Below are 22,427 nucleotides of genomic sequence, written 5' to 3' on the forward strand. Positions count from 1 at the left end.
CCGGGAACATCCCGGGAGCGGAGCATCCCAGAGCCCTGGACAGACCCAGATACCAGGAATGGGGAACCCCAGGTTCCTGGACAGACCCCCGGGAACGGAGCATCCCAGAGCTGTCCCCAGACAGACCTCCACAGGTTACCCCCGAGACAACTGGATGCTGTCCAGCTCTGGAAAGAAACTCTGTTTTTCCTCATAAAGACCCCAAAGGGAAGGATTCTGTTTGGGTCATTCCCCAAACAAAACTTTGGCTGTGAACAGCCAAAAAAAGGTGTTCAGTTTTAACACGAAAATAACAAAACGCACCACAGGCGAGCCACAGTGTGCCTCTCTTTTTATTCTTTATTTTACAGTTCACAATAGAAAGCTACTGATAAATGACACAGTTCACTGACCCTGGCGTTTGAGGGGTTTCACTGCCTCGGAGTGGGGTCCTGTGTCATCCCAGCAGGGTGGCAGGAGGTGCCACCAAGGCCACCCGAGGAGCCCTCCTTCTGGGGGAGGTTAACAGGCAGCAGGGATGACCCCCTAAAACCACAGTTCAAATGCAAAAATATACTGCACGTCATCTCGAGGTCACTTTAGAGACATACAGATGTTCTTGGGGAAAAAAATAAACCAACTTGCAGGGCTGCCAGGTTGTATTTGCAGGGAGCAACTCCCCGGACAAACCCTTTGTCAAGGTTCTGCATCTTAAGCAATTCTCTGCAAATCCTCCTTTTACAGCACAGGGAGATGTGAAGGCCCTCCTCAGCCACACATTTCAACATCTGCTGAACTTTGCACTGCCACAATTCCATGTTTCACCACTGCTGCCCACATCCCTGCTTGGTTTTTTTCTGCTCAGAAGTTCCTAATTTCTTAATTTTTTTTTTCTTTTTTTCAGCCTCTTTAGTAGTTCAAACACCTTCTAAGGATGGCAGACACTGCCCAGGGCACCTGCTGGGAATCCACACAAAGGCACCACCCTGGCATCCTGGAGCAAGGCTTCCCAAGGGGCAGGGATTTCACTCACAACAAACTAAAAAGCCAAATCCAGGTGCACTTGTCAGTAGAAACAGGTGAGGAATGGACAGAACACACCATGTGTTAATAAAGAGGAAAAAAAGGGGCAAATTGCTTTTTGTTTTTGCCATCATGAAAGGAGCATTTTGCCAGTTTTCTCCTTGTATCCTCCTACAGCTGCTCCCCTTTGGCACAAGGAATTCTAGGTATCACAAGGTTTAATTCATAACAATACTTCAATATCAACACTCAGCACTTACACAGCGCCTGTCAAAGTGCTTTACAAAAGCTTGTGAGTCCTCACAACACCCCTGTGAGGTAGGTGAGTGTTATTATCCCCATTTTCCAGACGGGGAAACTGAGGCAGAGAGGTAAAGTGACTTGCCCAAGGCTGTGCAGGGAGCTGAACTCGTGTCTTGGTGGCCCAGCTCTGGTCTCCCTTGTGCAGGGCTGACACAGATGAACTCCCAGGGCTCTCCTGGTGTAAGCCAAACAATCCAACCCCAGTTTCCCAGGCTCTCCATCCTCTGCTCTGACCCACTGACCGTCCCTGACCTTCTGGAGCCCAGCAGGAGCTGGACTGGGTCTGCAATCTTAAGGCAACGTGTCCAAGAGCTCCACGGAGAGCTGGACACACACAGACCTCCCCGCAGAGGGTCTCAGACAACTCCAGCTCTGCTTCAGGACCAATTCTCCTCTCCCTGAACTCAGAGTAAACCCAGAGCCAAACACTGGGGCTGCACCAACACGAGATCTCAGCCAGACCCTTCACCTGCTGCTTTCTGTGGCCAAAATGCCCCTGCAAATCTCTCTCCTTGTTCTGGACACCTTCGGCACGGCTCGTTCCACTCCATCTCTCTCTCTCTCTCTCTCTCTCTCAGAGTTTGTGTCTCTACATAAAAATAAACTTCCACCATTTCCAGCTCCTCAGCACCAGCACTGCAACAGCAGCAGAGCAATCCACGTTTCCAGAAAAGTGTCAATGCATGCAAACATCACACACAGAACATCGAGAGTGCTGGGAGATGATACCGAGGATAGAGGTGGTCACAAGACAGCACACGTTTAGTTTTTATTAAAAATACCAAACAACTCACTCTTACTGCAACTATGTCACTTAGATTATCATCCTAACCTGCATAGGGACAGGTGCTCTTCCTCCAACTATTTACCTACCTAGAAAAAAAGAGAAATATCAAGCACACACATTTATACTTCCTCAAACTTGGCAGGCATGAGTCATGTGAAGGGGAAAGGAGGGCTGGGGGAGGTTGTACACTGGAGTTAGGGCAGTGGAGTACAAAAGAAATGGAAAATAAAACATGCATCACCACCATCAGTAATCAACCTGATGAAATAAACTCAGAGTATTGGATGGATTCATGTAGGACATCCACTGAAAACCTCAAACCCTAAGCACACTGAAGCTGGCAAACATCTTGTGCCACTTCACCTAGTTCCACACACAGCATCAGCAACTCAGATCAAACAAACCTTGAAAAGAAAGCAAAATGAAGAATAAACCAGCCTGGAGACAAACAATCTTCCACGAACCACTTCCCTGCATTATTTTCAAATACATTTTTACTCGTAAGCAGTTTCAGAAAGGAGTGGGGGAGAAAGAGACCCACTACGAGTTTGTGGTTCTTTTTTTTTTCTTTTTTTTTTTTTCAAACTGGCTCAGCACCAGCACCAGCTCAGAGAGAGGGAGAGAAAAATAATTCTTCAAACGTGATCCTTGGTACTTGATTAAAACGTTGCCAGCCAGCTGAGGGAAGCCTGGGCTGCCAGAGGGCTCCAGGTGGAGTGGGCACGGTGCTGCTCGTGGTCCTCCTCATCCTCCCTGCCCTGCTAGGAGATCTGCTCCGTGGGCCTCATCTGTATATCCCCAATCTGCAAGAGACCAGCAGGGAATGGAACAGGAATTCTGCACTGGAGCCCTGCACTGGGCACTCCTCTGCTGCACCAGCCTGTGGCCAGGGATGATTGCCTGAGCTGGGAGGAAAGCAGAGCTGAAGGCACCTCTGCCTTCAGCAGGCAGCAAAAGCTCAGATAAACACAGGAAAGGTGCAGATGAAGCTGCTTACAACCCCAGGGCTCAAGGCTGCAGCTTGGTCCAGCTCACAGAGCTGCCACAGGCAGGGTTTTGATCTTTTTAAGCCAAAAAAAAAGCCAGTTATCCCCAGGGATGCAGTGTCAGGGGACACGTCCTGCTCCAGGGAGCAGAGTCCACCTGAGACACTGAGGAAGCTCTCTGACCAAAGTCTGCTCTCCCAACAGGAACTCTGCTCCTCCTCCAGCCCAGAACATTCCTGGATTCTCAGGAGGAGAGGCCCTCTGGCATCCCACACTGGGGGGAGCAGGTCCAACACATCATTTGGCAGCTGGCAGAAGCCAAGACTCTCAGCAGATCTCAGGTGGCACCATCCAGAAGGGCAGAGTGTGCCCCTGTCCCTCACACCCCCTGTCCTGCACAGTCCTTTTCTGGGACCGTGGAAGCACAGAATATCCCAAGCTGGAAAGGACCCCAATGATCATCCAGTCCAGCTCCTGGCACTGCACAGACACCCCAAAATCCCACCCTGAGAGCATTGTCCAAACACTCCTGTAGCTGTGGCAGCCTTGGGAATGTGCCCATTCCCTGGGGAGCCTGGGCAGTGCCCCAGCACCCTCTGGGGGAAGAATCAGAGTCAGCTCAGCCTTTGCTGGATCCACAGGGATGTGAAGAGCCCATCCCAGAGCAATCCCACACCCTGGGCAAGCCCAGGGCCCCAGCAGGGCCATCCCAGAGCAATCTCCCACCCTGAGCAGTGCCCGAGCCCCAGCAGTGCTATCCCAGAGCAATCCCACTCCCTGAGCGGTGCCATCCCAGAGCAATCTCCCACCCTGAGCAGTGCCCGAGCCCCAGCAGTGCTATCCCAGAGCAATCCCACTCCCTGAGCGGTGCCATCCCAGAGCAATCTCCCACCCTGAGCAGTGCCCGAGCCCCAGCAGTGCTATCCCAGAGCAATCCCACTCCCTGAGCGGTGCCATCCCAGAGCAATCTCCCACCCTGAGCAGTGCCCGAGCCCCAGCAGTGCTATCCCAGAGCAATCCCACTCCCTGAGCGGTGCCATCCCAGAGCAATCTCCCACCCTGAGCAGTGCCCGAGCCCCAGCAGTGCTATCCCAGAGCAATCCCACTCCCTGAGCGGTGCCATCCCAGAGCAATCTCCCACCCTGAGCAGTGCCCGAGCCCCAGCAGTGCTATCCCAGAGCAATCCCACTCCCTGAGCGGTGCCATCCCAGAGCAATCTCCCACCCTGAGCAGTGCCAGAGCCCCAGCAGTGCCATCCCAGAGCTGCAAGTGTAAACAAACGTGATCCCTGCTAATCCCCAGCACAGGCTCCCTAAGCTCCCAGCTGATCCAGCAGCAGATCAGCCAGGCCAGGGCAGCCCTCAGCCCCCCAGCCCCAGCCTACCTGCACATGAGGAGGGGCACTGAGGACATAGATGACAGCATTGGCCATGTCTTCAGCCTTGAGACACTGCAACGACAGCAAGGGGGCTCTCGGTCAAAGGGCACCCACAAAGCTCCCCACGAGATCCCTCCTCTCCTGCCCAGCCTTGATGAGCTCTGACAGGGTCACTGGAGGTACAAGCAAGCAGGAAACAGCCAGTGCATTGAAAATGTAACAAAGGATGTGTCTGGTGCTGATAATCCTTTGCTGATAATCCACTGCTGGCACAGGGATTCTGCCAGGTCAGGCAATGCCATCCTTGCCAGGAATTCCCACAGGAAATCCCTTGCTACCTAAGACAGCACTGCTCCTTGTGCTGGCACCTCTGCTTGTCCCATCTTCCCTGCAATGAAGAAGTCACAGCCTGCAAAATGGCAAAGCTGACTGACACTTATTTACAGAAGCATCAAAATAAAAGGAAAAATACAAGGAGCTGGAAACTGAACCCAAATGAAAACCTACACAGTGTGTAAATACCAGTGGAAAATCTGAGGTTTGAGGGCTGAGACTGGAGAGCACTGGGCACTCTCTGGAACCATTAGCCAGGAGAAAGACTGTTCAGTTATAACCAGAGCCACTTCCCTCTGCTTCCTCTCCTCCAAGTCCTACCCGAATGCTCTCATAGGTCGCAGCAGCTCTCTCGGGGTCATTGTCATGAAGTTTAAAAGCAAATCCTGTTTCCACCAGTCCTGGAGATATACACTGGGAAAAAAAAAAAAAAGCAGAGCACATCCTAATAGGATTTGTAATTCCTCTTCAGTAAAAAATAATTTTAAAAATTATATTTCGTTTTTCTGTTATTCTCCTTTCCCACCCATTTTTAAGGGACCTGTTGAAGTGGGCAGACCTCGCCTTACTGATTGTTGTGGCAGGCACCTCTGGTGGGTACTTCCCTCCTCACAGCCCAGAGATGCAGAGAAGCAAAAAAAAACCATGGAAAAGCTCTGACTGATCACCAACAGCCCACCCGAGTGCCTCCTTCTATCAACGTGACCCCCCAACAAGCAGCTCCCCAAAAATCCCTTCCCAGACCCTCTGTGCCCCCACCTGCCTGGGACAGGATTCCCTGCCCATTCCCATTGTGCTGAGCCCCATTTCTGCATCCCCGAGGGCAGCAGGGGCAGCGGCCCTGGCACTCACCGTGGCTCGGATGTGGGTCCTGGCCTCGCGCAGCTCCTGCCGCAGCCCCTCGGTCAGCGCCGTCACCGCGTACTTGGTGGCGCTGTAGAAATGCACCACGGACTGGGGCACCACGCTGTGCCCGTTCATGCTGGGGACAGAGCACAGGGGACGCTGCTGGCAGCTGGGAGGGACCCTGGGGACACTCAGAGAACCCCAATAAACCCACCAGGGGCTGGCACGGGGCTGCAGAGGGGACAGACATCACCTCGGGCTCCTCTGACACGGCCAAACCTCCCTGAGCAGCTCCAGAAACCAACCAAGAGCCCTGCCCATCTGCAGGGGCTGGAATCACCCTTTGCTCCCTGGTTTGGGGTACACTTATCTCCCTGGTCTGGTGGATCCTTTTCTCCCTGGTTTGGGGGATCCTTTACTCCCTGGTTTGGGGTACCCCTTTCTCCCTCGTTTGGGTATCCTTTTCTCCCTGGTTTGGGGATCCTTTACTCCCTGGTTTGGAAGATCCTTTTCTCCCTCATCTGGGTATCCTTTGCTCCCTCGTTTGGGGACTCCTTTTCTCCCTGGTTTGGGGTACCCTTTTCTCCATGGTCTGGGTATTCTTTACTCCCTGGTTTGGGTACACTTTACTCCCTGGTTTGGGAGATCCTTTACTCCCTGGTCTGGTGCATCCTTTTCTCCCTGGTTTGGTGGATCCTTATCTCCCTGGTTTGGGAGATCCTTTTCTCCCTCATTTGGGGTACCCTTTGCTCCCTGTTTTGGTCTTCCTCGCTTTAGACCAGCAAGGTTTGAAGCATCAACCACCACAATCCTTAAGAAACCCCATCAGCACCACAGCAAGCTTGAAGCTCCGGTGCTGAAACCTTCCTGGAAGGCAGGGAGGAGGAGAAATCCCCCAAGGCTGACCCCACCCGCTGCTGAAATCCTCTGTGTGCTGCAGGGAAGAGCAGGAGGGCCCCGAGGCTGATCCCACAGCCCCCTTTGCTCACCTGTTAATGTTAATGATGTGCCCATCGTCGATGTTTCTCTCCTTCATGGACTGATAAGCCTCCCTCGTGCAGATGCTCACGGCCATCACATTGACCTGAGAAGGAGAAAAGAAGAAGAAATGAAGGCCAGCAGCCCTGCCTGGCACCCCTTGTGTGCCCAAAATCTGGGATATCAGTTCCATCCCTGTCCCAGGGCAATTCCCAGGGAAACCCAAAGAGGGAATTGCTCATCCTCACACCCCACAGCTGAGCTGGGGGCTGCAGCCACAGGGGCAGGGGGTGCACAGACACCCAGAGGGAGCAGAAACAAACGGACTTGGTTGTTTTAGGGGCAGGTGAGAGGGTAAAACCCAAGGAAGGGAGAGCAAAGCCCCTCCCCACAGCGGTTCTGCCCAGCACGGAACACTCCGGGGCTCGGGCAGCTGGCAGGGCTCTACCAGCAGGTAATTAGGTCAGCTCGTTAACGAGGAAATCCCCAGATCCTGCCTGTCAGAGCGCCAGCAGCTCACAGGAGGCACCAAAAGAGCTCCCAGGGAAGCAAAGCAAAGGGAACACCAGGGTGGGCAGCTCAGCCTGGGGGTGTGGGAGCCACCAACCTGTCCCTGCCTCAGCCCTGAGCTGCAATTTAGCCAGTCCTTCAGGATGCAGGGCATCCCAGGCTCCTGCTCTTTGCAGCAGCACTTCCCTGGCTTGGTTAAACTCGGTCCTATCACCTCCACAAGCATTAATGCACAAGCATTAATTCCAGCCTGTGCTGACCACAAACACAGAGCCAAAGCTGCTGGGAAGATAAAGAGAAGGAAATTCTCCCAGCTGGGACACAAAGGGCCCAGGGGTACTGATGAGCAGCAATCTCAGCAGCAGTGCTAATTGCTCAGTGGCTGAGATTTGGAAGGGGTTTTGCTGAAGGCCTCCAGAAAGGCTGTGACCATCCACTGACAGGTCCTGTCTAACACTGTGTCACTTTGCCAGCCAAATGAGCAGCCCAGAAGGGTCTGAGCACACTGCAGAGGGTGCAACCTCCAGGAAGAAGTGATTTTCTGATGAATCAGAAGGCAGGTGGAGCAGCAGGAACGGGGAAAGGGCTGGGGATCATCACTGGGAAAACAAAGAACAAGAACGGGGCAGAATAACTGGGGCTTGCTGGCACAAAAGGACAGGAGAGGAAAGGGATGGAGCTGGGAGATGCAATTACTGAGCAGCACAAAGAGGAGCGGGGTCAGATCTTTGTCACTGCTTTTGTCTGGTCCTTATTCCCCATTCACTGCCAGAGGCCAGCGTGAGGGGTTTGTCTTGGCCAGAGATAAACAGGGCTTTAATCTGACCCTGGCAGTCCCCAGGCAGCACGAGTGGAGCCATCACCCCCACCCAGTGCCCTTTGGTCAGGCAGAGGCACTGCTGGGTACCTCACCATCACACCTGGGGCTGCAGGGATAAATCTTTAACCTGGGAATGCACCTGGGCTGTGCCAGGAAGAACAGGAGCAGGGAAGGCAGCACAAGGGCCCCTCAGCACTGCAGTGAAGCCCAGAGCAGGCAGGGCATGGCAGGATTGGGGATTCCACAGCAGGGTGGTCAGGGAGAGCAGGAGTCACCCTGCAGCCTGAGCTTTGGGATGTGGAGCTGGGCACCTGCTGCTGCCAAACCCTTGGTGCCAAACCAAGCCCTGCCTCCCTCCTGCCCCAGCCCAGCAGGCAGCTCCTTTTTGGAGCCTCCCCAAAGGCCACTAGAGGGTAACATCACCCCAAAGTGACTCACAGAGCAGCCATCCCCGGCCTGGGCAAAGTGACAACATTTTGACAGCTCCTGGCAAAGCCAGATCCCAAACAACAGCCCCATGGGGAAGTCCAGAGCCCTGTGATAAAAGCCCAAACAACGGGCTGGGAGGCAGCTGAGCTGGGATGGCCTTTTCCCAGCAGCACAGCCTGGTTTTTGGGGTGAAATCCCATTTCAAAACATGGAACAGGCACTGAGGAACCCATGAGGAAAATGAGCAAGTCCGTGTGACCCCGAGGCTGTTGTTACACAGACCCACAGCAGACATTTTTCTGCCTCATTCCTATTTTAGGGAGCAAAGGCTCAAAGGTTTCTTGGCAGGGGTGGCCAGCACACCTGGGCTCAGTGCACAGCAGCTCTGTGACAGCCACATCTCCCAGCAATTAACCAGCTCCAACTGCCAGATCAGAGAACACAAAAGATCCTGTTCCTAGAAGTGCTCAGGGCTCCCCTTTCCCAGAACCAGCCTTTTCCAAGGCAGCCAAAGGAGTGCCCCAGCTCCAGAGCACAGATGGGAGCACAGCTCCCAGCAGACAGATCCCTGCACAGATGGTTTGGAAAAGCAGCAAGAACAGAGCCTGGCTCGTCAGTGAACAATGCCAAGAATCAAAGCCATTCCCTGTCTAGAGGATGTGTGCTGCAGCCCTCGGTGCCCTGAGCAGGGAAAATGGGAAGTTCAGCTTGAATTCCTGGCTGGAAAGGTCAGTGGGTAAGACATGAAGGAGCTGCTGCAGCCCCAGAGGCTCAGAGTGTGCACAGCAGCCAGCCCCAGCTCCTCCTGCACGTCAGGACTTTGCTCCAGCCTCAGAAACCAGGGAGAAAATGGGGGAAGCTGGGAACCAAGGGAGGATGGGCTCAGAACCTGCCTGAGGTGGCACTTTCCCTCCTGCACCCACAGCAGATCTGCTGGCAGGCGAGGCAGGGCTCTGTGCTGCTGTAAAACAGCACATCCCTCATTCCAAACAGCCTGGGGAGAAGCAGCTCCCACCCTGGGAATAAACACCAGACAATAAAGAACCAGAACATTAGAAAAGGAGAAGAATAAGTAAATTATAAGTAAATTATAACATGGTTTTGATTGTTAGATGTATAGCAAGAAGGAGGACACTGAGAGGGGAATCTGGAAGGACACAGAGCCTCAAAGCTCATAAAAAATGCATGGAAGCAAAAATCAATTTACCAAAAAGGAAAAAAAAAAAACCAACCTTTAATTTAAGGCCCTAATGCCTCCTAAATCGATGGGTGGATGGCTGTTTGGAAACTTTTCCCATCCTGCAGTCCAGAGGTGCCCTGGAACTCTCCCACAGCATCTCCCAGCACTCCAGGCAAGCTTGGGAAGAGGGCTCCCTGCTGCCACACAGCTCTGCAGAGCCCAGCGGCCCGTGGAAGGTGCTGGCAGCAATCCCTGTTTGGGAAAGGGGCCTGGCCAGGGCTGCTCTGGGGCTGGGGTGCCCTGGCAGGGGGGGCTGGCCCTGCAGAGCCCCCCCAGCCCTGCCACGGCGCCTGCAGACAGGGACAGTGCCAGGGGACACTGCCAGGGGACACTGCCAGGGACACTGCCATGCAGCCACAAAGCAGGGGCACAGAACAAAAGGGAAAACTCCACTGAGCTGTTCCTACCCCTCAGCAGCAGCATGAAAAGCAAAGCCCAGCCTTGCCAGGCTGCCCAGGCTGGGGTGGGTGAAGCTTTGGGCTCTGGAGCATCCCAGGGTTTGTCTTTGTGTTTCAGGGTTGTTCCATCAACACAGAAAGCAGGAGCCAAGCCAGCAGCTGCTGGAGGATGCTGAGAGGGAAATAAATACCTGGCAGCACAGGGGGAAAGCTGGGGTGTCTCAGGCTGCTACAAGAGCATTTCTGCCAAGCACTGAGAGCAGAGACAGCCACACAGATCATCCCTGGGAATAAAGCATTCCCCCAGCCTGCTTTCCTAACCCTGCCCTTGTGGGGTCACCACCCTGCCTCTCCTCCCCACCCACCCCAGCCCAAAGCAGCCCCCACAAGCAGGGGGACCCCACAGGCCCCCAAACTTGGGGCCACTGTGAACACCAACACTGCAGCGTCTCATACAGGACCGTCCCACCCCAAAATCTTCCTCCCTAAAATTGGTGGAAGGTGAGATAATGGGAGCACTCCCAGCTGAGCAGCCAGGGAAGGGAAATGGATTGGGGGAGCTGGGAAAAGCCACGAGTGCCTCCAAGCCTGCCCACCTGACAAAAACAAAGCAGCACGAGGGAGACCAGCATCCCCGAGGGATCCACACAGGACACAGCCCCAGGGACAAGGACAGGGAGCTGCCAAGGTCCAGGTGACCCCCAGGGCCTGGCTCTCAGCCAGCCAGGGCTGGGCAGTGCCCTGCTGGACAGCAGCTCAGCCTCAGCTACACTTCAGTTCATTTTCTTTCAAGCCTCCATGGCAACGGGGGCCGGGAGCTGCGGCCGTGCAGTGACCCAGGCTGGGCACACAGAGCCGGGCTCAGCTCGCCCTGGCTGCAGCCACAGCAGCCAGCAGTCTGGCCAAAATCCTAACAAGAACTTAATTAGGCAGGATATGGCAGCTCTTGGCCTGGCAGCAGGAGTGTGAAGGCTCAGAGTGCTCCTCTGTTTCGCTTTACACCAGAGCACAGGAACAGCCAGGGGAGCTGGCACGTCCCAGCTGACTCCACTGCTGGACACAGTGGCCCTGAGCCTTCAAACAGCTTTTCTGACATCTCCTTCCCTTCAGCAGGACAAGCTGCCAGAGCTGCTGGAGGTGCCACAAGGGTTGCTCCCAGCCATGAGTTCCACCCCTGTTCCTGCGAGGAAAACGTTTCCATGCACAAGAGAAGGTGGCACAGGAGGGGAAATTACTCCATGAAAAGCTCCTGGTTCAGCACCTCCCTGGCCAGAGACATTGCAAGGACACCCAAACCACCCCGAGGTCCCACTGATGTGTGCAGGAAAGGGCCCCCACACAATGACAAAAAATGGTGAAGTCACAGAAGATGCCCAGCAGCAGCTCAGGAGAGGAGGACCCAGGCAGAAGTTGTAAATGGGATGGGCACAACTCCCATTTCTGCACATGAAATACTCTCATTCACATCCAGCCCTAACCAGATTACGGGCAGAAAATTAAGCTGAAAAGACAAAAAGCATTACAGCTTTTTAAGCCAAAAAGAATCTGCCCATTTCTACAAAACCACTGCCACAACTAACAGGATTAGCTGCAAAACCCAGCGCCTGGCATTCCACTTCCTGCTTTATTGAAGGGGAAAAAAAAAGAAAAAAAAAAGAAAAAGGGAGGCTCTTCACCTTTCAGAAAGCCAGTGAGCTAAAGGAAAAATGCTGCTGTGACTCCATCCTCCAAGGTGAGGGCTCAGCAGGGCAGGATGTCCTTCCACTCCCCAAGCAGCACAACTGGGCTTTGTCAGAGCAGGCTGGGGAGCAGCTCCTCAGCTCTGGAACCAGCAGATGGTGGCCAGAAGAGACAGAAAAGTGGCCCAGGGATACTCACATCTATCATGGTCCTCCAGCCCTCTGTCTTCCCCGAGAGCAGGGGCTCGGGCCGGGCCAGCCCCGCGTTGTTGATGCAGACATCCACACCCTGGTGAAGGGTCCTGATGGCCGAGAACATGGACAGGATCTCCTCCTCGTTGGACAGGTCACACTTGTAGGGGATCAGCGTGCCCGGGTAGCCGGCGCTCTGGCACTCAGCTGCCAGCTTCTAGGGGAGACAGAGGTGGGAGGGAGAAACAGCTGTCAGGAGGGGGAAAACAGGCAGCAGAGAGGGGGAAATATAGCCAGCAGGAAGGGGAAAACAGACAGCAGAGAGGGGGGAAACAGACAGCAGAAAGGGGAAAAAATAGCCAGCAGGGGGGGGCGGAAATAGGCAGCAGGAAAGGGGAAAATAGACAGCAGAAAGGGGAAAAAATAGCCAGCAGGGGGGGGCGGAAATAGGCAGCAGGAAAGGGGAAAATAGACAGCAGAAAGGGGAAAAAATAGCCAGCAGGAAGGGGAAAACAGACAGCAGAAAGGGGGGGAAAACAGACAGCAGAGAGGGGGAAAAATAGCCAGCAGGGGTGGGTGGAAATAGGCAGCAGGAAAGGGGAAAATAGACAGCAGAAAGGGGGAAAACAGACAGCAGAAAGGGGGGAAAACAGACAGTAGAGAGGGGGGAAAACAGATAGCAGAGAGGGGGAAAAATAGCCAGCAGAGAGGGGGAAAAATAGCCAGCAGGAAGGGGGGAAAAACAGACAGCAGACAGACAGCAGGGGCGGGTGGAAATAGGCAGCAGGAAGGGGGAAAATAGACAGCAGGAAGGGGGAAAACAGTCAGCAGGAAGGGGAAAAAATAACCAAGAGGAAGGGGGAAAACAGCCAGCTGGAAGGAGGAAAAGTAGCCAGCAGGAAGGGGAAAAATAGACAGCAGGAAGGGAGAAAACAGCCAGCAGGAAAGGGGGGAAACAGCCAGCAAGAAGGGGAAAAACAGACAGTAGGAAGGGGGAAAACGGCCAGCAGGAAGGGGAAAAACAGCCAGCAGGAAAGGGGGAAAACAGCCAGCAAGAGAGAGGGAAAAACAGGCAGCAGGAAGGATGGAAACAGCCAGCAAGAAGGGGAAAAACAGACAGTAGGAAGGGGGAAAACGGCCAGCAGGAAGGGGAAAAATAGCCAGGAGGAAGGATGGAAAGAGCCAGGAGGAAGGATGGAAAAATAGCCAGCAAGAAGGGGAAAAATAGGCAGCAGGAAGGGGGGAAACGGCCAGCAGGAAGGATGGAAAGAGCCAGCAGGAAGGATGGAAAGAGCCAGGAGGAAGGATGGAAAGAGCCATCAGCCCCCTCTCCCCATGGAGCAGCTTATCCAGCCACCTCCTGAAAAACACACCTCAGGGCTAACACAGCCTGAAAAGCAGGCACTGGGGAAGAATCACTGTGATGCTAATTAAGAAAAAGGAGATATCAATATCCAGGAGAAGCTGAGAGCTTCAGCCTCTCAGTTACTGAGCTGAGGACAGGCTCGGTGCTCGTCCATCACCCTGGGCAGTCCCGCTCAAGGTGAGCAGCGCTGGCAAAATACAAATCAGTGCTGCCCTGGCAGCAGGCTGTGAGCCTGCCACGCTGGCAAAGGACGTGCCTGACAGTTCCTCGTTAGCCATGAGCAAGGATGACTCCAAACATCCCAACCTTTTGTCAGGCTGGGTGAGACACGCCAAGGAAAGGCCAGGCGCTGCCGCCGGCCGCCAGCACATCTCCCAGGACGCCCTTTACCCCTGACACTAATGAGAAGCAGCATCTCCTCCTTGATGTGTCACAGCAGTGACAGTGACAGTGACAGCTCCCAGTGCCAGGCAGGAGCCACATGATGTCTGGCTCCTGAGGGGAGATGGACTCCGGCTACAAATGTCCACCAAATCACCGGGACGCGCGGCCCGCGGCGGCGGCGGCACCGACAGCGACATTTCAGCGGGTGCAATAAAGTGCAATAAAGCCCTGCTCCTGCCACGGGCAGCTTCCCACTCCTCCCAGCTCCTCCCTGCATTCCCTGCCATTCCCAGCCTTTCCTAAAAGCAGGAGTGAGGCCCCAGTGTAGGAATCTCCTGCACGTGGAGGCAGCTCCGAGCTCCTGCCCTGCAGAGGGACAAACGCCAGCCCCTCCCTGCACCCCAAACACGTTCACTTGAAGCATTCTGGGGCTGTTTGGTGAATGAAGCATTCTGGGGCTGTTTGGTAAATTATTTTAAGCCTTTCCCAACAGCTGAGCCCTGCACAGAGCTGGACCAAGGCCCTGAGCAGGCAGCTGCAGCTTTGCTGCTTTACCTTCCCCAGACCCCAGCAGCTTTCATGGACCACAAGGCAGAACCAGCCCAGGGCTGAGCTGTGGTGCAGGAGCGGCTCTCCTGCCTGCTTCCCAGCTCAGGGAAGGCCCTGCAGAACACAAGAATGATTATGATTGCTCTCACAGCACCAGGAGAGGAGGGGATGTGCTGAGCCGAGCCGGAGATCGATCCCTGGCAGCAGCATCCCCGGAGAGCCCCGCTCGGGCTGGGCTGCCAGCATCCCTGCCTGAACAAAGGTGCCCCTGGGACTGAATCCCACCTCTCCGTGCCCTCCTGGGGCTGCCTGCACTTTGCCATGCAGGCAACCTTGTTGATGATGTGCTGATAGGAGTGGGAGAATATATTCCTTTTCACCATCGGAGCACACGCTTCAAAAAACAGCCGAGGTGGGGGGAATCTACAAAAGCAGCATTTAGGAAATTCACAGCAGGAGGAAGGGCTCCTGGAAGGTTCTAAACTGCTCCAGGGATGGGGCCTTGTTCCTGCAAAGATACAGGAGGGAAAAAGTGAAAAAGGACCAGGAACTGGTGTGAGAGTGCGAATCAAGCAATGCCAAAGATGTCCAAAAACGAGAAACACGAGCACAGGGGGTTGGGAGGAATCTCCCAGAGCAGGACCCGTGCCAGGAGAGCTGGCTGCAGGGAAGAGGGACCCATCCACATGGACAGAAAGGACAGAGCAGCTCAGTGACAGCCCAGAGGGACACAGGGACGTGTGTCACAGCTCTGTCTCCATGTCCAGCTGCCGCTTCCAGCTCTCCCTGCCCAGTGCAGCCTCTCAGTGGAGACCCAGATGAAGGAGCAGAGGAAGCAAGAGGGGTGAGATTTGCTCTGGGATGAGCCTGCTGCAGCAGGGAGCTGTAGCACATCCTCACTGTGGTCCCTCCAAGCTGGAGCTGCCCATCCTCTGCTCCCAGCCAGCCTCCAGCCACACCAGGAAAAAGGATTTTCACCCTGGGAGAAAAGCTTCTCTGCCACAGCTGACCAGGGGAATCAAATCTCTCTCAAAACCTTTCTTTCCCTGTCTGCCTCCAACAGATCCTTTCATCTCTCGGGCTGCACTTGTGCTAACAAATTCTCTTTGAAAAGCAAGTGCTGAACACTGCTGACATCCAGGCAGGGCTGAACGTGCTTCAACCATCTACAGATAAAGAGTCATCACAGACTCTTCAAAGAGACATCAACTGCAGGCAAGTTTGCAAGAGACTTTTGAAAAGCAACTCTGAGCTACGGAGCTTGCAGAGGGTTTTTTTTTTTTTCAGAGCATCCATTAAGTCACTCAAGTGATGCTCACTCCACTTTGAGCACAAGGAGGAAAGAAAAAAAGAAGAAAAAAAAAGCTGGTTTTCCAGATTTCATGAACAAATTGAGAGTGATCAGGTAATGCAACAGCAACACAGAGGAGGCCAGTGAATTCCAGCAGCTGGAGATGGAAATCTGAAATAAGAATTGTTTGGATTGGAAGGGACCTTAAAGATCATTCTGTTCCCACCTCCTGCCATGGGCAGGGACACCTTCCACTCTCCCAGGTTGCTCCAAGCCCTGTTCAGCCTGGCCTGGGACACTTCCAGCATCTCTGAACCACACCATTATCTCTGGATGCTTGGAAATGGATGCTACCCAGCCTGAAAGGCTGCCTCACAGTCATGGGGTGGGTTTGCTGTGTTCAGAAACCTCCAGTTCCCCCCTGAAAGGGTTAATGGTCTTTGTGCATATGGGGCACAGTGCCCTGCATACACATTCAGTCCTGGTAAAATGGTTTTACAGAATTAATTGATATAAAAATGTTAGGGGACTCTAAAGAGGAGGGGAAAGGAAGGAAAGAGTCAAGCAGGGCTTTATTTGGCAAACCCTCCCATTAACTTCAGGCACATTTAGCTCACAGAGATTAAAGCCAGAAGAAGCCATTGGGTGATTTTTAATCTAACCTGCCATTCATCACAGGTCCTACTGACTGAGCTTGTGCTTGAGAACTGCACCAAGAAACTGGAAAAGCACCGAAATCACCCCAATTATTTTTGCTATCTAAAGGAAATGAAGGAGAAAAATTGCAACAAACAGCAGCACAGCTGTGAAAGAAAACTGGGGGCTAACAAACCCTTTCATTCCACCGACTGGCAAGTCTGAAGCTGCTTTTAATTAAGATTTAATAACAGTACAACAGCATAATAGAGAGGTACAGTGAATAAAGCACCAGGGAGAGGTTTGTTTATTTATTTCCACAGCGCTCGGTGACCATGAGCCACGTTCAGAGCTGTGTCCCCACTGTCACATGGACAGAATGACACTCAGCTGTGGGTACCTTTTGGCCCATATGATCCAAGGATAAATATCACTCCCCATTTCTTCTCCTGCTCAGCTGGGTCTGGCTGAGCCAGAGCTGGGAGCTGTCCTGCCAGCCTGCTCCAGAGCCACGCTGCTTTTCCAAGCCCTGTCTGCTCCCTGCACCTTCCCAGCAGTTAAACATCCCAGGATATGTTCCTCTCAGCTCACTCCATTTCCAATTTCCATTGTCACACCCGAGCCAAGGGCCCTGGAGGTCCCTGCCACCTTCAGGCACTCACGTCAAGGCACTTTTAGAATTTCACTCCTTGCTGCAGGCTGGCGTGGGGAGGAGGAGACACTGCTGCCACCGTGACAGCTCATTAGAGCAATGTCTGTGCCTGCCCTGAGCCTGCCTGCCCTAAAACCAGAAACACAGAGCCTGCCCTGAGCCCTGCCTATCCTAAACCCAGCCCCACAGAGCCTGCCCTAAAACCAGCCCTAAACCCAGCCCTAAACCCAGCCCTAAACCCAGCCCTAAACCCAGCCCCACAGAGCCTGCCTTCCCCTGAGCCCCAGAAACACAGAGCCTGCCCTGAGCCCTGCCTATCCTAAACCCAGAAACACAGAGCCTGCCCTAAACCCAGCCCTAAACCCAGCCCTAAAACCAGCCCCACAGAGCCTGCCCTAAACCCAGCCCTAAACCCAGCCCTAAACTCAGCCCCACAGAGCCTGCCCCAAACTCAGCTCCACAGAGCCTGCTGGGATTGGGATCACTGTCAGGACTGGGATCACTGTCAGGACTGGGATCACTTCCCCTGAGCCTGCCTGCCCTAAACCCAGCCCCACAGAGCCTGCTGGCATTGGGATCACTGTCAGGACTGGGATCACTGTCAGGACTGGGATCACTGTCAGGATTGGGATCACTGTCAGGACTGGGATCACTGCCAGGACTGGGATCACTGTCAGGATTGGGATCACTGTCAGGATTGGGATCACTGCTGGACTGGGATCACTGCTGGCCTTGGGATCACTGCTGGCCTTGGATCACTGTCAGGATTGAGATCACTGTCAGGACTGGGATCACTGTCAGGACTGGGATCACTGCTGGGATCGGGATCACTGCAGGGACTGGGATCACTGTCAGGATTGGGATCACTGTCAGGATTGGGATCACTGCAGGGACTGGGATCACTGCTGGACTGGGATCACTGTCAAGATTGGGATCACTGTCAGGACTGGGATCACTGCAGACCCCCAGGAACCCACAGACACCCAGCTCAGGTGTCTGCTCCACTGCAAACCCCAGGGAACAGCAGAGCAGCAGACAAGGGGAGCTGCAGTAAAGTGACATTCTTAAAGCACATTTTGAGGGAGAAAGAGGAGGAATCCAGGAGGAATCCGGTTTAAAGCCCCTGAGTTTCAAGGCTGAGGAACACCATGAGGACAGAGAAGTATTTGTTCCCCCCACTCTGACAGCAATGATGGGATCTCAGCTGTTTATCAGGACAGGATCTGGTCAGGGACAAGTGGCAATAAAAGCACTTGAGAGGCCTTGAGCGCCCACCATCCAAGGCAAAGCCTTGGCCAAACACAGAACAATCCCTGCCAGGGGCCAAGGAGACTCCCAAGGTCACTCACTCCACAGGCCTTGGGATTATCCTGCCTCGGGACTGGGGAAACCTGTGGGAACAGCCCAGGAAAGCCATCCCAGCTGCTGGGCAGAGGGACAGACCCAGCAGGGACAGACAAAATGCCAAAATGGAACCAGGTGACCTCTAAACCATCGGCTGATCTGCCTGCAGGGAATTAAACACACTGTTAATTACCCTCCTAGGAGCACCCACGGGGTCCAGAGCCTCCCTTGCACCTCAGGTTCATGGAAGTCACCAGAGAGCCCAAAAATGGATGCTCAGATCCCACGAGGAAGACTCAGCTCCTTCCTCCTCCTCCCAACAGCCTGCTCAGAGCCTGGGCTGCTCCAACCTGCAATCAATTGCTCAGCTTATCAAAGGCTGTTTCCCGAGCAAGATCTAACCTTGACAAAGCAGGCCCTGGTTATAAATGTTACCTTTGATCAATACCTGTCACAAATGCATTGGAATTAATTGGTTAAACCTTGTATCTTAAGTCACATTTATTGCTTCCTGCACGGCTCTGCTCTCAACACGCCAACAAAGGCAGGGGGGAAAAATGGATTTCTTTTGGAACACGGCATCCATGGTGTCCCTGGTCACACCAGAGCAAGGCAAACGAGCTGCTGGAAGATTTCCAGTGATTTTGGGAGTGTCCCACCTGGAGCATCTCCCACCAGTGGCAGCCCCAGGCACGCTGCAGATCCAGGGCTCTGACACCATGGATGGAGGGAGAGCACCTGCCAGCACTGCTGCCATTCTCTAGAAATAGAAAATAAATCAATTTTAATTACAAAAGAAGCATAGTAGCAGCATCACTGCAAACCCCTTGGAAACAGCTCCCTGTCTCCTGCCTTCCTGTGCTGCAAGAGAAAAGCTGCAGAGTCCCTCTGAGCCAGAAAAACCCTCCCAGTTCTTCCCCACCCTGGGGAAAAACCCTGCAAAATAAAACTCACATATCTCACTGAATAAAAGACCAGGGAGGGCTTTGCCAGCTGGGAGGGCAGGAACATTTTGTCCCATGCATGTGCAAATTCTCCCCTTTTTTGTGCCGCTGCAAGAAGCCAGACACCAAACACAAATTCCTGGAAAACACGAGGAGGAGCAGGGGGAAGCTGAGGAGCACCCGAGCGGCTGTGGCTGCAAATCCCAGCGAGTCTCCGCACCCTGGAGACCCCAGGAGCAGCAAGGGGGTCTCTGTGAGGGTGATCATCTCCCAGGGAGCATTTCCACCCCAAAACCTTCTCTTCCAAGCCGCTAAAAACACTTGGCTGCTTCATTAAAGCTCCTGACTTGGAACGCGTGGCGGTGTCTGGAGAGCAGCAAACGCTCTCTGAGCGCACGCCAAGAAGTCCTTGACAGCTGTTAGTACCTCCAGGCTCTGCATTTAAAACAAGCCTTCAACCTGAATTACCTCCTGGCATGCAGAAGGAAAATACAGCCAGTTTAATTATATTTTATTCCTCGATGTCTGACGGTTTGAAGCTCCTGCCTGATGACCCACATGAAGAGTCTGCAGCAGCAGGAGCAGCAGGAGTGGGGAGCACGGGGCTGCTTGAGCAGATGTGGCCAGTGGAGCCACTGGAAGGAAAAAAATCCAAAAAAGATCCTTCTGCAGTTTGTTTTTTTTGGGGCTTTTTTGTGAGCCATTACCATTTTTATTTCAAAAGCCAAATAAAGACCACTGGAGTTGGGACACGGGTTTAATGCCAAACACGCAACTTTGCAAATCCTTCGTTATCTTGCCTCCAGCCCTTATCTGATTTTCCAAGAGATTAAGAAATCTTGACATAGCATTTATTGCCCGAGCTAAATCCCCACTAGACAACCTGCTCTTTCAGTTAGCTGGAGGTTACAAAACCACCTCACACAGGGGTTCCAGCCATTTCACCTTAAAACCCGTGACCTTCATGAACTTTAATGAAATGTGATGTTTTTGTGAGCTCTGTATTCCAGGTTTTACTCCCTGCTGTGTGCCCTCTTTCCACGTCAAGCTTCCTTGGAGCCCCTGGGACAGTGGAAGGTGTCCCTGACATGGGGGTTGGAATGGATGGTTTATAAGGTCCCTTCCAAGCCAAACCACCTGGGATTCCATAATTCTCTTAACTATGGCTGTGATGCTCTGGCTCCTTCACATTCCCCTTCTCCCTCTATCCCTGTGTTCCAGCCCTCAGAGCATCCCTCAAATCCCCCCCAATCAAATCCCCAGCTCAACACTTCCAAGTCTGGATATCTTCCTATTTTATTTTAATTTTTTTTTTTTAAAGGAAAAGCCTCAAGGCGAATCTCCTGGAGGAAAGCTCCACGAACAGCCCTGCTCTGAAGCACGGCAGGGTTGGGTACAAAGTTCCCACAGCATCCCTGGCAGCCAGGAGGTGACAGAGCTGTTCCCACAGTGACCCTGGATCCCCCCACACTCCAGCACCTTCCCTTCCCCGCTGGGATTTTCTTCCTCGTTAAGGAAACATGCTGGACAATAAATAAACCCAGAATAGCAGCGCAGCAAAACACAGTCCAGACACCCACCAAAACAAATGACAGCACTGCAGACACACTCAGGTCCCAGAGAGGAGAGAGGGAATGGGGACAAACATCAGCTGCTGTGGGGACACGTGTCTGAGACAGCACAGGACACCTGCAAACCCGATCAATCAATCAATCAATCAATCATCAATACAGGAGTGATTGCCCTGGTGCACATTCCAACCAAAGCACAAAGCCTTTTGCAGCACTGCTGGTTTTTAAACCCACGCCGTGTTTTGGCCAGGAAAGGTTCGGAAAGGAAGGAAACCCACGTGAACTCCGAAGGAAAACACAAGCTGCACTGATTTCTTTCCCAAATGAAAAGATTCCAGAAGAAAATCCAAGATAAGGGCGCTACTGGAAACAGCAATATTGGAAATAACTTTCTGCAGGGGGAATGGGAAGCGACAACATCCTCTGCAGCATCCTTTGCCAGGCACCCCGAGGCTCCGGCACATCCAACACCGCAGCTGCACGTGGGAAAGGCTTTGGAGGGCTCAGCTCTCCCTGCAAACCGCAGCACCAAAAAGCTGCCACGTCCAAAATTAGCAGCAGCCCCAAAGGACGGTGCACCAAGTCACGCTGGTGCTCTCTCCTCTCTGCAAGCGGATCCTCCGCAATGAAAAAAGGGAAAAGTTTGGATTTTCCCGAGCATTTCTTCACTCAACCCCACTTAGCAACGCCACGGATGTCAAGGCTTGGTTTCCAGGAATTTTGGAGCATTTATTCCCAGTGCAGGCAGCTGTTCACAGCCCTTACCACCTCGGCTAGGGGCACACAACCCTGGATATTGCACAGGTCTCCTTTAGCTCCAAACACCCAGCATGGCAACATTTGAGATGACTAAAACTTATTTCCACCCTCAGAGGAAACTTCCTAAATGGCAAAAAAGCCGCTGCGAGGCACGGCCGACCGAAGCACAACAAGGATCGCAGGAAAACACTTCTTTTAAGCATCTTTATTCCAAAGCCAGCGCCATCAGGTTTCTGCCGGGGCTCTGGAGATGCTCCTGGCAGGACCGAAACCTGTTTTAACACCACCTCCCTGCCTCCCGAGCAGCCGCATCCCCGAGCGCCCGCAGCCCCATCCCGCTCCCGGGGAGATGCTATTTTTAACCTCGATAAGCAGCAGCTCAAAAAAAAAAAAAAAAAAAAAAAAAACCAAAAAAAAAAAACCCCAAAACTGACCCCGCTCCTCGCTCGGACACCTTCCCCCCGCTCTAAGGGCTCGGTAGCCAGGAGCAGCCGGGGTCGAGCATCCCCCGAGCGGTGTCAGCGCCCGGCCGGGCCTCGTGGGGAGGCGGCCCCCGCCCCGCAGCCGCCACCGCCGGTGTATACCTCGATCTTGTCGACGCTGCGGGCGCATCCCACCACCTTCATGCCGTGCTGCACCAGCGCCCGCGCCACGGCCGCGCCGATGCCCACGGAGGCGCCGGTGACCAGCGCGACGCGGCCGGTCCAGCGCTCCATGGCCCCGGCACGGCCCCGGCGCCGCCCGCGCCGCGCACAAAGCGCCGCCCGCCCGCCGGCCCCGCCCCCCGGGACACGCCCATGCCACGCCCTGGGGGCGCGGCCCCGCCCATGGGGTTTTTTGGGGTTTTTGTTGGCCGGCATGAAAAGGCGCGGGGAGGCAGCAGGCAAGGGGGGTTGGAGAGGGGTGGAGTGGGTGTGGGGAAGGGGTGTTATCACCCTCCCCAGGGCTAAGGATGCACAAATAATTCCCAGAAATGCGTGAGGAAATTGGAACAGAAGAGGCAGAAGGATAGGTATTGAATTGATGAAAGAAAAGGGTGGGATTTAACAA

General features: G+C 53.8%; 1 protein-coding gene across 1 annotated transcript; it reads right to left on the reverse strand.

The window, feature by feature from the left end:
* Positions 1 to 316: 316 nt before the first annotated feature.
* Positions 317 to 22,130, reverse strand: DHRS11 (dehydrogenase/reductase 11). Its single transcript, XM_041425405.1, has 7 exons — positions 21,962 to 22,130; positions 11,889 to 12,098; positions 6,625 to 6,719; positions 5,642 to 5,771; positions 5,111 to 5,203; positions 4,463 to 4,528; positions 317 to 2,895 (listed from the first exon to the last, which is right to left on the reverse strand). The coding sequence occupies exons 1-7, from the start codon at positions 22,091 to 22,093 to the stop codon at positions 2,854 to 2,856; spliced, it is 768 nt and encodes a 255-aa protein (XP_041281339.1). The 5' UTR covers positions 22,094 to 22,130; the 3' UTR covers positions 317 to 2,853.
* Positions 22,131 to 22,427: the final 297 nt, after the last annotated feature.

The sequence above is a fragment of the Onychostruthus taczanowskii genome, unplaced genomic scaffold (genome assembly GCF_017590055.1).
Source record: "Onychostruthus taczanowskii isolate IOZ18803 unplaced genomic scaffold, ASM1759005v1 scaffold89, whole genome shotgun sequence".
NCBI classification, from domain to species: Eukaryota; Metazoa; Chordata; class Aves; order Passeriformes; family Passeridae; genus Onychostruthus; species Onychostruthus taczanowskii.

Coding starts and splice junctions, on each gene's coding strand:
- DHRS11 (XM_041425405.1), bottom strand. CDS start 22,093: ATGGAGCGCTGGACCGGCCGCGTCGCGCTGGTCACCGGCGCCTCCGTG. Junction 6,720..11,888: donor GCTGGAGGACCATGATAGAT/GTGAGTATCCCT, acceptor TCTCCTTCTCAG/GTCAATGTGATGGCCGTGAG. Junction 5,772..6,624: donor CACATCATTAACATTAACAG/GTGAGCAAAGGG, acceptor CTCTGTCCCCAG/CATGAACGGGCACAGCGTGG.